At 36.7% G+C, this 23736-nt stretch overlaps 1 protein-coding gene across 1 annotated transcript in view; it reads right to left on the reverse strand.

The window, feature by feature from the left end:
- side (sidestep) overlaps positions 1-23736 on the reverse strand; it is a 527768-nt gene that overhangs the window by 360598 nt on the left and 143434 nt on the right. The window contains exon 3 of the mRNA XM_067761445.1: positions 21761-23456. Coding sequence (XP_067617546.1) covers positions 21761-22151 — 391 coding nt within the window. The 5' untranslated portion in view covers positions 22152-23456. The remainder of the gene's footprint in view (positions 1-21760; positions 23457-23736) is intronic.

Consider the following 23736-nt stretch of genomic DNA (forward strand, 5'->3'; position numbering starts at 1 on the left):
ATGAAAAGCTTCCAATGAAAACCCATCTGCATTGCAGATGCCGTTCGGGGTCGGCATAAAATAGGTAGGTCCCGTCCCGGCAATTTGTAGGAAAAATTAAAAAAGGAGCACGACGCAAATTGGAAGATAAGCACGGCGTAAAATTTCTTCGGAGGTTATCGCGCCTTACAATTGGCGTAGTTAACATGACACTGCTTAATTGAAGTCCATGCGTTTCGCCTCAATATTCTGCACAGCCTCAGCTCTGTAATATATTTCATAGAGCTGTGGTGAGTTTGAAAACCTTCGCAAAGGCAAAGCATTCCATCTGAATTCTTTTGACGGCTCAATACATCTTCTCTTTGTAGTAATAAGGAGACTCTCCAAAGATTTTGGAGAGTATTATCAATGTTGATGGTACTGTGCTAGAAATAATCCGCTATTTTCAGGAAATTAAAACGGTGAAGATACTAGCACAGCCAACGCGGGGACGATTTGAGTTCAATGTTAGAACTTTTTAGAACCGCAGTTTTCCATCAAAAACTTGGGGCGCTTGGAGTCTCGCTGGCAAGGCAAGCATTACTCTGGCGAACAAAAAAAGAAAAAGTCTGTGGCAAAATTTTGGCTTATGACTTTTAAAGGTTTTTATTGCGCAGAACTTAAACTTGAAGCCAGGTTTTCTACACTGGTTTCCGAGGTATTCGTGTCTTTAATTGGGAAAAATGCGTTTTTATATCTAACTTCTAGTTTTATGTTTTTACGAATGTTCCGACGCTTTAAACTCGAATCTGGATTTAAAACAGTCGGGAGGCGAAAAATCCTGAAAATCTTTATCCTTAGGGATTACTCAAAGAATAAACTAACTCGAAGGGAAACTCTGAAGCATATCTTTAAGTGTGAAAGGCAAATGTCTCTGTAAAACGACACAATTGAGGGCCTGTTTACAACATTTAAAATTTATTGTGAACTTTTTTATGAAGGCGCTCTTGGTAAAATGTTTGTAAAAATGTAAAAAAAAGTGAATAAGTACGAATTACTATTGAAAATAGATGTTTAAAATACAGGCGTACGTCTAAAGAACTAATATTTTTCAACTTACTAACGTCAGTGTACCCGAAGCAAATATTTGCGGGCTTTTTGAAAAAATGTTCGTCGACTTCTTATCCGTATCAACCGATCGGGAAAGTGATTGTTTTATTGTGAGCATATTTTTGAAAGCGAAATTATCTTCCAAATATCAGAATTTTACCGGTTATCGATAACAAATCGGTAAGAAACCGATAACAAATTGGTAGCACTCCCATAATAAATAAATAAATTTTCCATTTTGGAATCTATAACTTTTCGTTAACAAATAGAGTTTTCGGTAACACGCCGAAAACAAATTGATAACTTTCTAAAAACCAACCGAAAACAAATCTATAACTTTTCGGCAAGAAATCTATAAAAAGCCGAAAGCACATCGGCATTTTTTCGATAAGAAGTCGATTAATTTTTGACAACCCATCGATAATTTTTCGAAAAATATTCGACATCTTTGCGATAACAAGTCGATAGCTTTTCGATGGAAAATTGTTAAATTTCGATAACTAATTGGTAACAAGCCTACAACAAATTTGTAACACTCCGATAACAAATTAATAAATTTCCAAAACAAATCAATAGCTTTCCGTTTTCGAATCTATAACTTTTCTTTAACAAATAGATAGTTTTCGATAACACGCCGAAAACAAATCTACAACTTTTCTATAAGAAATCGATAACAAACCGAAAGCAGATCAATATTTTTTCGATAAAAATTCGATTACTTTTTGACAACCCATGCTATAATTAGTCGATAGCTTTTCGATGGAAAATTGATACATTTTCGATAGAAAATTCATAACCAATTGGTAAAAAACCTACAATATATTCGATAACTTTTTAATAAAATATCGATAATTTTTTGATAAACAATCGACAACTTTTCAATAATAAATACCCATCATGACCGACGCGAGTGATCCAATTTAAACTGCGATGTGTTGGAGCAGGATAACCATATACAGTTTGGAGCAATCCTTCGTTAGGGGGAAGTACTTCACCAAAAAATTATCTCCCGGAGTAGTCAAAGAAAGAGCCAAAACCGCAATATCTTTCGACATTGAGAACCCCGAGTCAAGTGATAGGACGTCTGGCAAGCTCTTCGGAGATATTCCTGCTTTATTAAACTGTTCTCTAACTTTTTCCCAGTTCTTACATGTTATTCTTTTCTCCTCTTTCTATTTCACTATCCCTCAATTCCTTCGCTTTACCTCACCCTCTTCCTTCACGATTTTTTTCCATACCTTTCTCTTCTTTCCTTCTTGTTGTTTTAATTATATCCTTTTTGTATCGCAACCAACTATTTTTTGCGAAAACACAAGGAAATCCACGGTTGAAAAATTTTTGTTAAGTGGCTCGTGAATGAGAAAATGTTTGAGTAATTCAATAGATTTTTACATAACCTCACAAAAAGCTAGATTCTCAAATTTTGTATATGGAGCCCGCTCTCGACGCAACATGCCTCAGAAGATTTCTTGAACGCAAAAAACTTTATTTATTTAATTATTTGGAAAAAGTTTAAACAACGTGACATCAGGACGGACAAGACGACAGCTACTTCGATTATACCTTGTAAATCTCTTCAAAGCCTTTTCTCCTGGTAGTGGGATTCGAGCCCGCACTCCTATGATGGTTGAAGTGTTACACACTCGTCACGTCATGCCTTAGTTGTTGTAAACTTTATCCCAATTGCCTTCCTTGCATATTTCATTCTTTGCACAGTACATACCTTGAATGTAATCAAGTGTTAAAGTTATGCTTTTTGTTAGAGGCGGTTTTAAAGAAATTGGTATTTGCTTTGTTTTATTTATAGAAATACAAAGAATTGACCAATGTTGTTTATTTGTATGAATTGAGTGGGGATTGTCCTTATTGCTTTTAAATGTGTAAAAACATTAAATTTAAAATTTTGGAATTATTCAGCACCACCAACCAAATAAAAAAAATAAATGAAATGAAATTTTATGTAACTTCTTTATGGTCCGTTAATATAAAAAAGTCTACAACCCATACCTTCTTAAAGGCCGTGACACAACTACATTTTTCATATAGGTGCGTTTAACACAAGCTTATGCATTCCAATAACACCGCCACAATCAACCAAGATGTTGCATTTGTAAATATGAAGGAACTTCAGACGTAGCAATTGAAGTTTATTACGCCTTGCCCATTCACATACAAAATTTGGCGAAGCACTGTTATAAACATTCTCCCTATGCAAGAAAAATACTTGCTAACATATTTTGTGTCGTAATCGATTGTAATATTGAGGTTTTTAAATGGGGAAAATGTTAGAAAATTTACCAAACAGTGGGAAAAATAATTTCACTTGCAAAGTGTGCCTTCACCCATAGCCAAAGCAAATGTCAAGTTCTTCTTCTTATAGTTTTCTTGGAACAAAATTTGGGAGATAGCTACTTTTCAATATCAGATGGCGCCAGTGTCGCTCATTCTACCGTTCTCCATAAAAATACGTGCAATCTACTCATAAAGCATAAGCTTGTGCTTAACTCATCTATATGAAAAGCTGCTTATGTGTCGGAGCTATAAGCCTACAATTGAAATAATTTCTGCATTGTAGTCTAATTTGCTTCACAAAACCCATCCTATTTGAGAAGAATTTCACGTATTGCAAGTGACAGCGCCGGTATTGTTAAATGTTTATTGAATACGTTGGTAAACAAAGTCTTTAGCACATGTAATTATAGTTGAATGAAAAGTGCAAACAGTGCACAAGTGAAATGGGTATATATACACTTGTGAATTCATTCATGTTTACCCACATGTGTATGTGCTTTGGACAGTATCAATAAAAATACCATAACGCATTATCGCTTAGTTCGACACTTCGCTTATAAAGTCCTCAAAACCGAGAGAACAAAATTTTTAGAAAAGAGCAAAATTAGCTGTACAGTGCGTCAAATAAAATATCACCCGTATTTCAAGATCATACGAAATAATCAATCAACTTAAATTTTTTCTCCCACATTACTAGTGATACGCGCTAATGTAGTTAAATTAATAAATACACAAAAGAGTAAGTAAATAAATATATGTAGATATATATGTATGTATTTGGTCCCATCCTTTTGTTCCCTTGGGTGATTTAGTACATTTGCAGTTCTTTTGTAAACTCCAATTTTAGTTTTGTTGTTGTATAGTCGTCACTTATATCTATTTGCTTTTCTCATTTTTCCCCGTTGTTATTGTATGCTATTTGCGGAAAACACAAGCGCCAGCATTTCCTTACTACATATCCAATACGCGGCGCACGGTGCACGACATGGAGCACATAACAATGCAACGCTCGCTAAGGGAGTATTGACAAAAACAAAAAAAAAAAACGATTATTTTTGCCTTCTATTATTGTTATTGTTGTTGTTATTTGCAATGTTGCTGTCATTATCGGTAGGCGCTGCAACTTTTTAACGTTGACACGCGTTTCCTCTTTGCCGGCCTCAGCCTATGAGAGTAGAGAGGCATAAAGATATGTGAACATGTGCATATGGAGCATTCCGCAAAGTATAACTTTTTTACAAGATATTTAGTACATTACTAGCCGTGTTTTTATTAAACGGTTTTATTTAGCTTGACTTGACAGGTTGGTTGTTTGGATGGCTGGCTGGCACGAATTTTGTAATTGAAATTTAAGTAACTTCTCGATAAGCTACAAGGTTGTAACACTCGGAATATAGTTAAGAAAAAATCGCCGCTAGGTGGCACAAGGATCGAGATATTCACAAAAATCGTATTTGTGTTCCGATTTGGCTCATATTTGGAACACATAATACATACAAGAATAGAAAGCGACCTATGAAAAAATCGCTGCTAGGTGGCGCAAGGATCGAGATATTCACAAAAATCGTATTTGTTGTCCGATTTCGCTCATATTTGGAATACATAATACATACATGAATGAAAGCGGCATATGAAAAAAAATCGACGCTAGGTGGCGCAGGGATCGGGATATTCAAAAAAATCGTATTTGTGGTCCGATTTGGTTCATATGTTGAACACATAATACATACATGAATAGAAAGCGACCTATGTCCGATGATGTCCGATTTGGCTCATATTTGGAACAAATATATTACATACAGTTCGGTAGAAGTGACATCAACATATTTTGGAGTTGGAGGAGGGAGAAGCATACGTGGCGCAGAGTCGAGTAAAGTCTTTGGAAGGATTATGTATTGAGGACTTATATTGTAACACATTGTCAGGAAAGAGTTTTTGTAATAATGAGTCAATAAATGAACTAAATAGTATGAGGCAATTAAATAAAGACTAAAAAACTTGAAAATAAAATAATTAAAAAATATGTTTAAGTTAAACGGTTTTATTGAAAACAATACTTACATGATGTAATAATAATACTAAAAGCAAGAAAATAATTATGTAGGTCCTAGGTACTAGTCATCACACTGCTCATCAATCTAGGGCGTTGATCAGAATATTAAATAAAAGCTTTGGACGCGTCATATTTCTATTGATAGTCATAAGTAAGACCAACTGAACTTTAATCCGTTTATTCTATGCCTCACATTTTTTAAAATTTCACGCGCCCAACTCTTTTATTTAATTTTCTGATCAACGCCCTAGATTGATGACCAGTGTGGTGACTAGTACCTAGGACTTACCTAATTATTTTCTAGATTTTAGTATTATTATTACTTCATGTAAGTATTGTTTTCAATAAAACAGTTTAACTTAAAAAATTTTTTTAATTGCTTTATTTATATGTATATATGTACATATCATTTGCGGGTAAAAAAACGCTTATCACCTTGATAAATGTTAGAAGACCCATCTAGCGGCAATTATTGAAAACACGTAGCATAGGAAAATAACTGGGCACAAAACGAGATGTATTGAATAGCAACGACATGCACTTCTGTTGGTCATAGTTTATAACCGATAGCTGAATCGGTTGCGATGAATAGTGGATACGCACCCTTTTTGGTCATAGAAGTGGAGAATAGTGTAGAGCAAAATGGAGAGACACATTTCAGTTGCAACTGAGTATAATGCATGCTGAAATTTAGCACCATTAATTTTCTCCGCAACAATTTCATAAGTGTAGATAAAGTTACACACTTAGTAGTTCGTATAAAGTTTAATTGGTTATAGATATACATTTAAAAGAACACAGCTAATGTTGTATATGCAAAAATTTAAACTACTTTTGAAACATTTGGTTAGGTAAGTGTCTGAAAAATAAAAAAAAAAAGATGCTGTGAAGATGAACGAAGCACATAAAGCCCTCAGAGATATACACATAATTCGTCGAATTATTAAGGAAACAACTACCAGGTGAGCCCCGGGACCGCTTTGGCGTAACTTCTGGGTGTCATTCCATATTTATAAGTTTTCAGAATTCAGGTCCCGCGTTTTTGCTCTGAGTGTAGTTTCTACGAATTTATAGATTTTTTAGCACTCTTCTGGCCGCTTAGTATTTTTGCTGTAAAATAGTCGAGAGTAATTCGACCGACTCTTTCCACGATTGTTTGTCAAATCTGATTTCATAACGAGCATTTGAATAAAGTGTGTTTAGCATCATCCTCGTCTGCATCGCTTTAAATGCACTTAGAATTTTCGGCCTTTTTCACCTCTTGCAAATATTTTTGGGAGTACCTGTTCCCGAAGAACCAAAGCCTCTGGTGCTCTATGATTTAACATCTGTTTTAGTATCGCTGTCCATCTACCTCGTTCTTTTGTTTTCCCACCGTTCTTGCCACAATATAAATATTTCTTTCTTGCTCTCTTTGCTAACGACTTTCACGTGCTCTTGGACCATCTGCATCGCTTTAATTGCACTTAGAATTTCGGCCTTTTTCATCCTTTGCAAATATTTTTGGGAGTACCTGTTCGCAAAGAACCAAAGCCTCTGGTGCTCTATGATTTAACATCTGTTTTAGTATCGCTGTCCATCTACCTCGTTCTTTTATTTTCCCATCGTTCTTGCCACAACATAAATATTTCTTCCTTGCTCTCTTTGCTAACGACTTTCACGCGCTCTTGGACCATCTGCATCGCTTTAAATGCACTTAGAATTTTCGGCCTTTTTCATCCTTTGCAAATATTTATGGGAGTACCTGTTCCCGAAGAACCAAAGCCTCTCGTGCTCTGTGTTTCAACATCTGTTTTAGTATCGCTGTCCATCTACCTCGTTCTTTTGTTTTCCCACCGTTCTTGCCACAATATAAATATTTCTTCCTTGCTCTCTTTGCTAACGACTTTCACGTGCTCTTGGACCATCTGCATCGCTTTAATTGCACTTAGAATTTCGGCCTTTTTCATCCTTTGCAAATATTTTTGGGAGTACCTGTTCGCAAAGAACCAAAGCCTCTGGTGCTCTATGATTTAACATCTGTTTTAGTATCGCTGTCCATCTACCTCGTTCTTTTGTTTTCCCACCGTTCTTGCCACAATATAAATATTTCTTCCTTGCTCTCTTTGCTAACGACTTTCACGTGCTCTTGGACCATCTGCATCGCTTTAATTGCACTTAGAATTTCGGCCTTTTTCATCCTTTGCAAATATTTTTGGGAGTACCTGTTCGCAAAGAACCAAAGCCTCTGGTGCTCTATGATTTAACATCTGTTTTAGTATCGCTGTCCATCTACCTCGTTCTTTTATTTTCCCACCGTTCTTGCCACAATATAAATATTTCTTCCTTGCTCTCTTTGCTAACGACTTTCACGCGCTCTTGGACCATCTGCATCGCTTTAAATGCACTTAGAATTTTCGGCCTTTTTCATCCTTTGCAAATATTTATGGGAGTACCTGTTCCCGAAGAACCAAAGCCTCTCGTGCTCTGTGTTTCAACATCTGTTTTAGTATCGATGTCCATCTACCTCGTTCTTTTATTTTCCCATCGTTCTTGCCACAATATAAATATTTCTTCCTTGCTCTCTATGCTACCGACCTTCACGTGCTCTAGAACCGTCTACATTTTTGCTTCCCATAACCCTTTTGTCCCGCGCTAATAGAACGATGTGGATTAGTGCGTTTATCGCTTGTACGGCTGTCAAAATACAGTGCGTAAGCGGAGGCTAGTCTCAGCTCAACTTTAAGTGAAAAGTGTCCCCACATGACACCAGCCATCTTTTCGATTGTAATGTGGAACCCACGCCTCGAACATCTATATATTTTTGGTCTAACCCTGTTTTAGTTGCAAGCTTCCTCGGACTTCCGTTAGGGGATATTGAGGAAACTTTGTGAGTTATCGCACCTGTTGTATGGAGCGAAGAACTCTACAACAACAACAACAACCCAATAGGGGCAAATCAAGATATTTAAATGCTTCATTATGCTATTTGAATTACTCAGCTTACCCAAGTGGGATGCGGAGTATCAAAAATGAGTCGTTTCAGTCTAGCCATTTATTCAACAATAGCGATATTTACAATCCGTTATAACCCCCACTTGTATACGCCCATGTTTAGATATGCATGCTTGTTAATGGTGGCACATTCATACATAAATAATAAGGTACAGCTGTTGATGTCGCGAGCTGTGGAAGTTTCAGCTTTATGTGGAGCTTTTGAAATGTAAAATAATTGTATTTTGGATTTGGCAGATTGCATTATGCACCCTTTTTTGTCGAAAAAGCAAAAAATAAACAAACTCTAATTCACATGCTTTAAAAAATTTGTATATTTAATGCAATTTGTCTTTGAAGAAAAACACTAGCTCCACTATAACGTGATTTAAGCAAGCACAAAATATTTTCGACCATTTGTATACCGATTTGATAAGTAATTCAAATGTATGAACTAGTTTTGAAGTTATCCTCTATAAGTTGCATCTTTCTCTTTAAGCTTCAAGGAGTGTTAAATGTTGTTGTTGTTGTTGTTTTGAGGAGCGTAATCGATGTATCTAGGGTTTCTCACCGCAAAAACCTTAGACTGTCATGGACCTACTTCTACGTTCACACGGGCTCATTCCAAGCGCTTACTTTACAGCTCTGTTATGTCGATCATTGCTCCATACCATTCTCTTTATTTTACTTCTCTGTTCGGATTCACCTACCATTCCATCACGGAGCTTAAAAATTTTGGTGAGTGTAATCGAGGTTGCAGAAGCAGTGAAGTTATAAAGCTGTGAACTGCGCTTATAAAAACCCCTGGATTCCCAATGTTAAATGTGGTAACGATAACTCCTCGACAAAACATCCATTAGAAAAAGTGCTCTTTAGTGACTATATAGAAGGGCTTACTATCTCGGTTATTTCGTTATTTCCTCTCTGCAAAAAATTAATCAAATCGCAGTGCCTTGCCAGTTTGCTCCGCTTATCTCGAGAAGAGACGCATTTTCAGTTAAGCGTTGAATTTGTTCTGTAATGCCTTATGAAGGGAAGCGCTTCACATCTCAGTTCTGAAAAACGAACGTGTCGGGGCCTTGGTTTTTTATAACTTGCAGTGAATGTGCCTCAATCATACTCGCCTTTGTGAAGGACACGGAGAAAGAGGTAATGTCTTGGAGGATCTACAGTCGTTGGATACAATTTGGAGGCGTTTCTTAATCTCTTCGGGGCTTTCTCGGGAAGGCTATAGTTACAATTTCGAGGCCCTTTAGGGGAAATTTCGTATTCCAACATTATTGCTGGATAGTTTTAGAGAATTTTTTAGAGTCTTTCAGGAGCAACGAATGAGCCTTAATCATGCTCGACTTTATGAAGTGAACCGAGAGAGAGTAAATTACTTGGAGCACTAATGTTCTTTGAAGCATCACAGTGAGTTATTCCATAATTATTTTTCGATACCGTTTGGGTACGTTACTTAATCTCTTAAGAGTTATTTCAGAAAGGTTATGAGCACGATTTCGAAGTTCTTATGTATTCCAGTATTAATTCGGGATGAATTTAGGGACTATTTCGGAGTCCTCCGGGAGCGTAATTTGGGTGGTTTTGGGAACTATTTCTAGATCCTTAAAGGTAGACTTAGCGATCATTTGGGGTCGACCAGGGATAGTTTTGGTTCTCATTATGGAATCTTTTGAGAAACATTGCGCGGTTCGTTTGGGATGATTATATTACGGTCTTTTTGTCGTTCCACTCGGCATGGTTATTTGGTTTTTTTTGCTTGGAATTCTTGTTATAGGTGTACATTTAAGATTCTGTTCCAGAGTTATTTTCGTATCTATAAGGCCACGTAGAGTCGGTTTCAGCCAATTTTTAGTAAGGAATCAATGGGTGCCTGCTCGGAAAAGTTGATTACTACTTCCTCCATTTTCAGGAACCTTTAATTCAGCACCGTGGTAACGCAGACCTCTTCACAATTAATTTTAATCTCTTGAATATTTTTGTTGTTGTTGTTTTCTAAGCAGTGCTTCGTCCCATACAATAGGTGAGGTCATTCACAAGAAAAACCCCTGTTTCAATAGGGTTGGGCCACAGAGAATAGGGTGTTAGAGGCGTTAGTTCCACATAGCAGATGAAGAGATGGTTGGTGCCACGTGGGAACAATTTACAAGCAAGGCATACATTGGTTATGTTGAGGTTTATTCTGCATAAGTAAGAGATTAACTTATTACAGTATCCATTTCGAAGTGTAGCTAGGTCAACGCGAGGGTTCGTTTCACAATCTGCGAGTTCTGGGTATTTTTCTTTAATAAAGGGGTTTACCGGTAAATTTCATGTATAATAGTCCGACTAATTTTTTGTTTTTGAGGAACTATTTACTAGCCCTTTTCTTCATATGGCTGAATTCCTAAGTGCCGGATTTCTTCGTAGTGATAATGAAACTAACTTCTTGAGTTCCGCGTAGGCGAGACCTCTTTAAACAGATGTCTGTTGGGATGCCAAGGATGTTCAGCAGATACTGTTTATTCAGCATTTTATTTCGCCTCACTGTATAAATGAGACATAAGAAGGAATCCCGTGCTGGTTGTATATTTTTTTGTTTTTGTCGACGCCAATATCACAAAAAAACTCCACATGAGTGCCATGCAAGTTCAGATACTTAAACACCGCAATTGAAAACATTTACCTGCAATATTCATTACTAAGCAAGGTAAACATTACCAATAATACTACAACCTGTAGCATTTTAGCGAAATGAAATAAAAAGAACTTAAGCTGAGCTATAAATGCCAACTAGCGCTAGACTTAAGATTGCTTAAAGCTTTCATCAGCACACATAGCATAACCTTACCATCCATATGTGCTTACATACTTACATTCTGCATGCATTCAAAATGAGAAAATCAAAAACTCATAAAGCATTGAATGAACACCGGAAATCCAACATGTTGACTACAATTTTACGACCTTTGTGTTGCGGCATTGTGGTCGCACCCACTACTTGAACGAGCGTATGAATGGAATTGAGTTAAACGCGAACACGTGAACACATCTCCACCAGCAGCGACATACAACTGCAGTGCGCCGCTGCCACCCACCACGTTCTAAGAACAAGTGCAATTGCATGTAAGTGTTAGTACGGGTACTGAGTAGTCGCCATGAGCTAACTGTAAGTGTATGCAGTAAGTCGTGTGACGCTTTTATCCAACTCCTCCAAAGTCAACGGCATGACATCTGGATAACACATAATATCGCTTTTATGACTTCTCTTTGTGTGGGGTATTCATATCGTACTTTGCTATGCCATTATACTTCAAGTGCGAATATTCACTGTGCCTTCAAGGCCACTAGAGACGTGGGGCTGTTACGAAATTTTGTATTACTACTTTATGTTTTTCTTCTCGAAACAACTTCTTTTCAATTTTGATGTCGCTTGCTCTTTTATTTTGTCTTTCCCTGTAAATATATGAATGTCTTCCGCTGCTGTGACGTGTCATATCCCCCCATTTCCTATTTCTTACAAGTCCCACTTCCTTTGGACTATGCTTTTACTTCAATGTATTTGATGATGTTCGGCACATGCATTTTCATCTGCCTGTCCGCCTCAACATTTACTGATGCAAAGCCTCATGTTGTAAACAGCGTTACTGAATCAAATTCTTGTACATACTTTCCTGGGTGTAGCTATTGTATGGGAAAAAGTATTGGGGTCACATATCCACTACAGAAGCTTCCACTCAGCAGGGTAACTCGGGTTGTTGTTCGTTAAACTTGTCGTTGAAGTTCTTCGTCATTTCCGAACAATGAAAAATGGCAATGATAGTTCTACTACTAAAGCCTGGAAAGTCAGCTAACGAAAATGAGTCATAACTACCGATATCAGTCCTCTTGGCAGTAGCGAAGACGTTGGAAACCCTCCTGTTCACTCATTTCACAGCCCATCTGCACTTAGCCACTCATCAACAGCACTTCCGAAAAATGGATGTCACTACCACCGCACTTAACGCCATAAACAAGCGAATAAACTACGGACTAAACCAGCCAAAAAGCTATCATAGGGCGGTGTTCGTGCTACTCTTGAGCTGACAGAAGCTTTTGAAGATTTACCACTGCCAACTTTCTCAAAAAGATGGACAGTTAATCATCTGAATGGTCGGAAAGCTTTGGTTCAATTTAGAAACAAACCTCAACGTCTAGAAGGATTAAACGGGGGTGCCACAGGTTGGTGTCCTATCACCACCTTAATTTAATTTCTATATATCAAAGCTACATTCTAAAGTAAAAAACGGCAACAAAATCCTCAAGTCGCATGCCGCCAGCACTTGGGAAGAAGATAAAGAAACGATGCTGAAAACTACAAAGCTATTGTGCTACCCGTCACCAGTCTGGTTGCCTGGTTTAAAAAATGCACACTGGAGAAGGCGGCTGGACTACCAAAAAGCTGCACTCAGATCTACAATGGGATGAGAGCAACATAAAAGAGAGGAGAGCAACATATAAGAGGTAAACAGACAGCTTTTGCTGAATTTTCACAAACCTGGTCATCCAACCAAACAACTGCTTGATTAAGCTCCGCCTCCGTAGGCACTATGATGATATGTATCACTTGCCAACATAGCCGCTTGATCTAAAAAGCAAAAATCGGTAAACACGTTTGCTAGATCACGCCCAGTGAACCTCGTCATCAATTTACACTATTCAACTTCCGTCTGAATATTGTAACATGTTAAGCTCTTACTGATTCAACCCAGACGTACGTAACGTGTGTCCTGCGAGCGACATGTCACACACTACACCAGTCATCTTGCAATTGTAATGTGGAATATACGTTCCTAATAACAACGTCTTTATGGTCCACCAAGATTGAAAATGGTAGTTTCGTTAGACTCCTGTTAGAGCACTTTGTCGACAATTTGTGAATGGTCGCACCTTTCGTTTCTTTGTTTAGCTTTTGCGTGCTCTTGAAACTTACAACCGGATCATGAAATACCCTTGAAAACTTGATGCTTCCCAAAATAAGAAGGACATAACCTTGACGAGTACCTTACAGGCATAAGTGTTGGCCCCCAACTTAATACTACTTTATTAATAGTACTCTCTAAACATGTTATGATCTTCAATATCAACTCGGATTAACCACTAATTTCTAATGAGTTTGGCACCGATTTTCGCATCACCCTTAAAAAGAGCTCAACTACGCCCATGCACACTAATGCGCATATGTGTCCATAAATAGTATGCCATTTTACAATAATGTCAACAAGTGAAGGAATTATTCACAACGCTTTGACGTTGCACTTGCTTTTCACATGATTCTTGGAATTTTTAAATACTTTTATGTATGCTATTTTGATAAACACAATTTTTTTAAGAGCTGAATCTTCGTAAGCACAGGTGCATGCATCCTTATATGTAGTCTTTGGATTAGTAATGGTTTTAGTGTATATGGAATTATTATCTATATCAAGAAGATGCGTTTATAACAGGGTGTTGCAAAAAGTACGACTTTCAGACAAGAGTATGTATGTAATAATAATTCGAAAATATTCATCATTTTTTAAGTGTAAAGATCTTTGCTCACGGCAGGAATCGTGAGTGTAAGCGTAAGATGTCAATGTAAGCGTAATCGTGGTCTTTGTAAGAGGTATGCTAAACGGAGGATATATGTAGATTGTAAATGCAGGCGTATGTAATATTAGTGTATGTAATATCGGTATATGTACTGTATGGAGTACTAGAGAATGTATAAGTGTATGCGTAATTTGTGGTACTGGTATGCTGTATGGAGTAATAAAGAATGAAAGCGTAAGTATAGTAATCACACTGTAGCGTAATGTGGGAGAAATGTACGTGGTAGATTTGATAAGAGCGACATCACAGGCTTGAGCAAACATTAAAAAAGTCTCTGAGCATATACATAATTATTGTGCATGCAAGTGCTCGAATGGCTGTATGCATCGCTACTTTGTTGGAAATAAAGAGCCAAAGCAAACATGAGCATGACCATAAACTGGAGTGGGGAGAAGAAATAAAAGAGAAAGAGGATCAGACAGAGAAGAAACCGGTGGATAGATAAACAGAGAGTCAGAGCAATGGCGGTGGGGTGTGATCATACGGCTGGGAGTAATTCGTGTTTGTCCTAACTTTTCCAGGGTTGGCCAGAGCTGTCTAAAACAAAGTTTTTGATAAGCCAAAGCCTTTTTTTGCCATGAGGCAAATCTATAAGCTGGGATTTGTTGAAGCATCATTGCTGTAAAACCTCTACCGCTAAATATTTTTACACCAGCCAGCTCTTTCTACTCAATTACCTCAACGCTTGGTTTATACAAATAAATGTTGGTTATTCGGACCATATACCGCAAATCGCGAATTTTCGTATTACAAACCTCCCATATACTCATCCGCAACTGCATAATGTTGTCCAAATCATCTGATGGACTTCAACAATATGTTTCCATATTTCGTAGTTGTGAACAATGTGATACTCTGAAGATTCAACCATTCAGTTTCGTTGACACTAAAAACCCTCCCTCAAAAAGAACTACAGACCGCAGGTGTGAATTTACTGCACGCTTTTATCATATTTCATTAATATCAATGTAGTATTTTTTTATGATATTGAAAAAATCAATGCTGCAGATAAGTCAAGAAGCAACACTTATATTTTTGAGGGTGAATATTGTCAAATGCGACTCCATTCTGAAATATTGACTTCACTTGTCGGGTTTATTGCATCATGCTGCCTCAGATGATTGAAATATTGAAAATATCACCTAACAAAGCACAGAAAATGTGAACTATTTTTTTTACCATCAACATCCAATATTTTCTCCATCAAAATTAATAAACTCTAATTTATTTATATACCCCCCAAATTCAAAAGATTTCTGTATTTTTCTTTATTTGAATTTATGTAAATAAAAGCCAATCGAAAGTGAATTGACCATTGTTCCAACGAATTTGATTCATAATATTAAATTGTCAACATAGTTGCGCTATTTCTACATATTTCGTTTGTGGTGGACAGATATGCATGTATTTTTGAGCTGGGAGCATCCCTGCAGGAAATTGTACTGCGAACGCATAGACCATAGGTAGTATAGTTCTGATTTGCTAAAGCTAAAAGCTGTCCACTTTTATACGTAGCAAAGTCCAGTCAAAATCTTACTAGTTGTACCTTGTTCTGTTGTGACTCAAATTGTACTTTATCAAGTTCAGCCGAGACCTACATCGTGAGTTGTAGGTCATCAGTTATTGTAATATTTTAGAATTATCTGACAAGCTTGACATTCATATATCCTTATTTATTTCAGCCTCTGGTTTGACATTTCGGCCATTGCTAAACGGCAGTGTGTTAGATAAAGAAGAAGCAAACATATCTGACTTGCAAACGTAAACAATGCTCGATATAGAGCATGCTCCAACAAAAGTGTTCCGTCCAACCCATATAAAGGCATCAAAACTGCGTCTCGTATGGATTCATCCTACACTGATGGCATTTTTGCAAGGTCACATACCGCATAGCAAAAAAAAAATATTAAACACCTTTTTCAAAATGTAATTGACTTTGTTGCAGTTCTGTGTACTTAAATACAGCGGCGTGAAGAAAAATATCAGTGACTATATATTTGTCATTTAAATTTCTCTTTTTTTATTTTCGATATTTTAAGATAAAACGTATATGAATTTGAATATAAAGATAATTCAAAAACGTTTTCGAGAAATTTCGAATATTAGAAAGTTATTAGGAAAATGTTTGAGGTGTACAGCGTTCAGTTTGGTCATATCTTGAAGAGATCAGCAACAGTAAACTGCTAGTTCAGAATTGAACGAGTAAGAGTCAAAAGATTTTATAGCAACCTATATGTCGCTAAAAATTAAGATTTTTTTGAGGATATTGTGTACCTATCCTAACTGCTGCTTCCATGATGTCTGATACTTCTAACTGGAAGACTCTTGAGTGTTCGGTTAATCTGAAGGATAGAGATGGAGGTCTATGTCCCTTGAATAAACTCCACCCCCAAATTTGCCGTTTAGCTGAGAAGCGTCGTTGTATATGGAAGTGCAGTTATCAACAGTAGAACACCTATTTGGCTCCACCCAATCATTCCTACTGGAGATGTTTATCATTAAGTAGTAGCGATCGCACAGCGATCCGTGCTACGAGGAATAAAACTGTATTTGCCTAATACCCTAGAGTCTCTCTGACACAACTCCTTTAAGCGCTGGCTAAAGTAACCGCTGCTCTATGATCAGCTGGATCCAATGGAAGAATGTTAAGAATGCTCTGAAGAGCTTAGCTAGGCATTGTCCTTAGAGTACCACTTATGCTGATCATACTGGATCTGTGAACTTTACTCAGCAAGTTTAGGTTTTACATCTCGCTCAAGGCTGGTCATCATACGACTATCTCATGCAGCAGTATGAGTCGGATAACCATGACATAAATCCATCTGAGTATATTGGGGATTGTGTCACCATTTTTTGTCAATGGCCTTTTTCTCGTATATAGTGAAATATACGCTTCTCTTTCGCTGAATGACGTACTGTTGTTTTTGTTGTAGCGATAACTATGCTCCTCGAAGGACTTGAGGCCATCCTGCTCTCGCACATCCTAGATCAATGAGGAGCTTGGGGTCGCCAGAGCCTCGGCTGTTAAAGAAACAGGATTCGCCACGGGTACGTGAGGTTGAAAATCGGGTTGGAGCTAGCTCTGCAAGCAGTTGCTAGGACATCTGCATATGCCAAAATCTTTCCGCTTCCCCTACTTTAATCTCTTAATACTCAGTTTACAGTTAGATTCCACATAAGCGAGAAAGGACACCATCCTGAGGAGAATCCCTCACATATTTTATCAACTGTCCCCAGTAAAGAAAATACTTTCCTACCCTAAAGTAATTGACCAGTCAGTTCGACCAGGTGCCTATTTACATTAGTTAGAGCATTGTTAACGGCATCTGGACTTATATTGTTGAATGCTCTTTCAAATTCTAGAAAAGACAATAATGCTTTTCGAAAAAGGATCCACAATAGGACTCGAAATAAATAGTTCGTAGTTTCTTCTTTTTAATTCTAGAATTTTTAGAAAACGTTGTTGAGATTGGTTTACATAGTTTCAGTATCAAAATGCATGTACGTTTTTTCTCAAAATATTGAAAATAAAAAATTTCAATTTAAATAGACGACGAAATTTGATAAAAATTGCCACTACTATTTTTCTGTTCGAGGTTGCATATCCGTTATGACACTAGTGTTGATTTCGCTGTCAATGACAGATTGGAAATTTGTGGAAAAAATTGCTGAAAAGGAAGCCTAGGCAATGGCACACGCATGCGCGAATATACATCACCACACGACAATGACGCACGACATATGCAATAACTATGCTATGTGTGAGGGCGTCCAATTTTTTTCTATCTATTCATGTGTAAAGAAATATGGATACATTTTGCAAATATTCATAGGTCTGCTATGCATCTTTAACGCAAACTTATATGCACATGTGTTAGTGAGTATTTGACTTACACTTAACGCATTTTCAATGCAACGTCACGTCACTGAACTCAATGATGAATGTGCGATGTCACAGCAAAGCGCATACAAGACTTTATAATCGTTAGTTAGAGTCCTCGAAGAGTGTGTTATGTACGTATGTATCTATAAGTATAAATGTACAAGTTTATGAAAGTAGACACCAGGGAGTAGAAAGCAAGCATCATTTAATGGAATATTTCGCTATGAAATTCCAAATATGTATATACATACATATGTAGGTATGTAAAAACGTATCACAACTTAAATCTTTTACTGGAGACTTCTAACGCAATTTAAGGCATTTGTAGATAATTTTTTTAAGGACTAGCCAACCTTATGAATCAAAACTAAGGTTTCTCGAATGTACAGCGAAAGCGAAATTGAAAAAAAACCACTGCTTTATTGTACTACCATTTTAATTTGTTAAACTTTGATGTAAATTCCACATAAGTGATATCATATTTGAAACCAAGAATTGTCCACAATGTGATCAGTATTGTCGTTTTGGAATCAGCCGAATTGAATATTTTTTATTTGCATTTAAACTGTGAAATATTTGAATTTTTCATAAAAAAAAAATAAAGCAGTTTGTTAGAGAATTGATCAAATTGAATGGTTTGTTCGCAACATTTTAAGGTGAGAGAGAGCGGTTGATAAGAAAAGTTAATTCCTCAATCAAACCCATAGACAGGAAGTGAAAGTGATATAAAGTTAGAAAGAAGGGGTGGGGTAGAAAAGGAGAAAGAGGGACGTAGAGAAACACTTGGGTAAAATATGGAGGATGGGGATGGAGAAACATATAGAGACAGGCAGGAATAGAGAGAGGTAAAATAAGATGGGAAAAGAAAAGAAGAAGGAAAACGATGAAAAATGAGGAATAGAGGCGTGCGGGAGATGGATATGAAAACGGATATACGTAAACGGAGAAGGTAAAGGAAAACAATGAAATGAGATATAATAGAAATGGGTAAGGGGGATGGTGCGGGAGATGAAAAGAAGGTGGGAAAATAAATATTGCGGTAGACACTTTTATATTCCTAAGGGCAACAAGATGTTAGGAGTGCCAACCGATTGGAGTATCTAAAAACCTAACATAACTGGTGTGTGCAAGTTACGGTGAATCATGAAATTAATGCCCACCAATAGTTTTATCATCCACGCAGTAGCTCTTTTGTCTCCGTATGGCTTCTAACAACATCACTTTGCCTCGGAATGGCTCCCAACAAAATACAAATTTAATGTATACATTCTTTGAAATTCGAATTAAATGCTTATTTTTAATTGCGTTGGCACTGCGTTGACATACAATACAAGCAGGGTGCACAGTTCTCTATGGACTCACAGAAGCACACACTAGGGAAACCAAAAATAACTGGGAAACAAAGCCGTTCAGAAAACACTGTCAGTACTCCTTGTAACGAGAGTGTCAGCCAAAAACATCAATGTAAGCACAAAATACCTACGAACTCTCACTGGGCACTATGCGACACACAGGAGTGTACGATATCACCTAAGTAAGTTAAATGTATCCGAAACGCAAATCTGCCACTTTTTTGAACTGGAAGATGAAACGTCGGTTCCGCATTCTCTCACTTCATGATATGGAGTAAACAGCCTAAAGAGGCACTTCAATACATTAAAAGCTTCACGAACAGTAAAAGGCTGAAAGTTCAAGCACAATAGGTCTTAATAAAGGTCGAGGTACATCCTGGCAAAATAATAATAAAAATAATAGATATCGGTTGAAGATCACCGTGTCCTGTCTCATTAAGATATGTATTGAATTTATGTTGAGACAAGGCAGCCTTCAATCGAAATATGAGCTGTATCGTGCGTAAAACTAATTCAGATATAAAGAATTGTTCAAAAGTTGCCGAGATAAAACATTTTATGAAGGCCAGCGGACACAGTGTAATAATCTCATTACTATTTTTTTTTTCATTAAAATTGCACTGCTACGTCAATAAGTACCACTTTAAAGTTTAAAACAAGTCAAATTCAAGAATCTATATACATTATAAAATTCTAGTTATGTATGTATGTATGTATGTATTTTTGTAGGTGTAGATCGGGTTGCGTCCTTAACGGATCGACCGATCAAAACCAAATTTGCACAACCCACTTGAAACCTTCCAGGAATGGCCATAGGTTAAAATTAATTTCGATATATAAAAGGTGCGTGGCACCTGCCATACAAATGGAATTTTTGATACTGCATAACTCTGGAAGTATTCATGCTAAAACATTGAAATTCACTAAGGAGTTATATGAGGTCAATCCCTAATACCACCAAGAAAATGTGGGGTGAGGGAGAAGGGGCGTGGCACCTCCCATACAAATGCAATATATTTTTACGTATATTAGCAACATTAAGGGATACTGTCATCTCTAAGCGATGCTAAGAGGTGACTTGCCTGCACATCCATAAATCAATCATTATGTATCTACATAAACGAATCAATAAATATGTCTACACATATCTAAGTACACGCAGGGAGAAGCAACGCACAAACACATGCATATATCTTATCTGAGGTGCTCACAAGAGAGAGCAATAATTTGTGCACGTATTACTCGCGCGCATATGAGAAGAAATAAACATAGTTGTGGCTGGTGATTTTGCAGCTGATTACTAACTAGTAAGTTCTGGAATGGAAAAGCCTAGAAGTATGCAACGAGGAAATCAGGCAGTATAAAAAGGCGACAGTAGAGGCGCGAGAGTTTAGTTTCATTGAAGCTATCAATAAGTTTTGATTAAGCATGCAATCTATCGGGCAATAGTAGAGAAATTTATTGTGAAGTACTTTAATAAAGGCCATTTTGCATTACTGAATAGTGGTGTTATTTATTCAACAGCTTAGTGATTCGAACCTTAGTAGAAGATTGAAATAAGCGGAATTGCAGTAAATTCGTTACAATCTCTGGATGTAGTGATGGTAGGATAATAAAAATTGGTAAGGAGCTATATCACGTTAAATCCAAAACATCCAGTAAAATATGGCATTGGGGAAAAGCAGGCGTGGCACCTTCCCTGCAAATGGGATTTTTGAGAACTATGTCTGCCATACAAACCTGGGTTATTTTAGCAGCTAAAGCTTAACTACAGACTTGAGTTTTTTATTCCGTTTGGACGTTTAGTAATCTGCCGCCGTTAAATTTTTTTGTTAATTTCAGTCTGTCTACATCTTCTATATCAATACAAAATTCAAACAAACGATACTACTTATCAATCCATTGACACAGTCGTCGAAGAATCGCAAGCTGTGCATTGTCCGGTTGAGTTTCTTAACACCTTGGAGCCACCAGGAATTCTTCCTCATCGATTGATCCTTAAAAAATGGTCCATAATATTATGCTTTGGATCCTCCGCGCTTATGTAATGCGACAAGGCTTATCATCACAAACCTTCCAATGTCATTGAAGCAGTCATTTGATCGGGAAATTTCGAAGACAACAAAATTTTCATTTCATACCAAGGATTCAATTAATACCGACAGATATGCCTTTAAATTTCAAACGCCTCAAATTTCCTATTCGGTCGGCTTTCGCAATGTCAAGCTCAAGGAAAGTCACTAGCTGTAATAGGAGTCAATCTTACCAACTTATGTTTCACCCATGGTCAATTATAGGTAGCCTACTCCAGAGTTGGCTCATCAAAAAATCTTTTTATTTATACTCCAAATAATTTAAAAAAAATATTGTATATCCTATGATTTCAGCAGTACCTAAATTCGCAAATACACATCCTTAAAATAACTTTAAAATTTGTGTTATTTATTTTGCATATTTTTATAAAAACGTGGGGTGGAACCCACGGGAATAAGCTGGTATATAATAATTTCAAGTACATTTACTTACTCGCTTTCTGGAAATCCTGTGACTCGTCGCAACCCGTCAGACCGCAGGCACTGGCAAGTAAAACACACACCAGTAGCAATTGTTCGCTCCAACCAATTTTGAGACAATGCCATGTACGTGAGCTGTTGCTGTTGGATTGATACTCCCTGCCCGCACATATTTGCTTGCAATTTACGTTCGCAAATCTGTTGCTGTTGCTGTTGTTGTTCTTGTTGCTGAAGTTGCTGCATTTGACTGTTGTGCAAAGACATTTTCTTCTCGCTGGTTTTTGTTGTAGACAACAACATATATTTCTTGTATTTTGTGTTATTGTTTTTTCGGTTTGTTCTGGTATTGTGGCAAATGGGAAATTTTGATTGATATTGATTTGGGAAATTTGCGGGGTTGCCATTTTGTTGCAAAAGTAGTCTGCAATCCGTCATTTATATGTACAGGCGTGCCAAACAGACAAGTTTTAATGGAATTTCTGCTGTTTTTTTTCGTAATTCAGTGTTTGTGGTTGTATTTTATTTATTGTTTGTTTGTTTGTTTTACAACACTAACACGTTTTAGCTTTTTTTTTTTTTGCTTTTTTGTGTTAGCACCACAAGTTTTTAAATCGTTTATATTTTTGTATGTAAGTTTTATCTTCATGAGTGGAATCGTTTTATATATTTTTGTTTAGCCTTTTTTCGTATTCGTATTGTTGATATGTTTTCTTGTTTGTTGTTGTTTAAATTGTTGCTATCGGCAACTTACATAGCTGGCAACTATTTCTAATGCTTTTTAAGGCAAGCGAATGTCATTCCGTCTCTTGAATGTTTTGTTTGTCTTTTGGATATGACGTTTTTGTGGTCTCTCATGATGTAAAAACTTGCCATTACACATAATTATAGTGTTGCCACCTCTCTACAAACTTACAATAACTGTAACTGCATGCATACATATGTAATATTATTCGTGTATTTTTACCGACCTATACATACAGACATATGTACGTCGACGTCATACATACACATATTATGTATGTGTGCGTGTTATTGCTGTCGTAAATGACTTTACAGCATTGCTACAATGTAAATAGTTGTTGTTTTTGGCAGTGAATGGCAACACTTTAGTTTAATGTATGAACTTTTTTTGTGTTTTCCTACGATTTTTGTTTTTCTGCTCATAAACGGGCAAAATAGTTGCATTAAAACTACTGTCACTGTTTGTAGGAAGTGCTTTTACTAATAACATTACAGTTCATTGTAGTTACTGCAGTCTTTTATTACTTTATTTGTTGTTGTTATCAGCAACATTTGCTATAAATGTGCTTTCGCTGTATCCCAACAACTACTGCGACACAATAACATTTTATTTGTTGCTTAATATGTAATTGTAATTATTTTTATTTTTGTTTTTATTCTCTGCCACTTTATTGTTCTCATTCTATTATTTTTAATTATTTTTTTATTTCGCCAAATAGACGTTTTGGCACTCGAAACGAGTTTGCGTACAAAGTACTTCTACGCCACGTTTTGTGTTGTTCATTATTGTTTGTTTACTTTGTTACTTATTTTTTTATACGAGTATATACAATTTTTCAAAATTTTTCTAAATTTTCATTATTCAAGAACTCCATACCACTCGTTGGGCTACCGTATATATTTAAGGCTTGAAGCATGCTGAACTCAGCATAATAAGCTGCTTCTGCTGATTATATTTTCACAAGAATCTGGAAAAAGAATTAGAATACAATTTCAATCCAAGTTGTTTAAAATTAACTTAAATTTTATTATTTATATTATAGCAAAATTACAAGATTAGCAAAAGGCTTTGGTTACTGGAAGATGCTTCTGAATTTCACTTTCTCATCAGCTAGCTTTTCGGCAGATGAGTTTTGAATTTCGCAAATGGAATAAAGCTATATCAGCCTGTTTCGCTTATTGAATACATACAAATAATATTGATACGGCGGCCACCGTGGTGTGATGGTAGCGTGCTCTGCCTACCAC

The sequence above is a fragment of the Eurosta solidaginis genome, chromosome 1, assembly GCF_040869045.1.
Source record: "Eurosta solidaginis isolate ZX-2024a chromosome 1, ASM4086904v1, whole genome shotgun sequence".
NCBI lineage: Eukaryota > Metazoa > Arthropoda > Insecta > Diptera > Tephritidae > Eurosta > Eurosta solidaginis.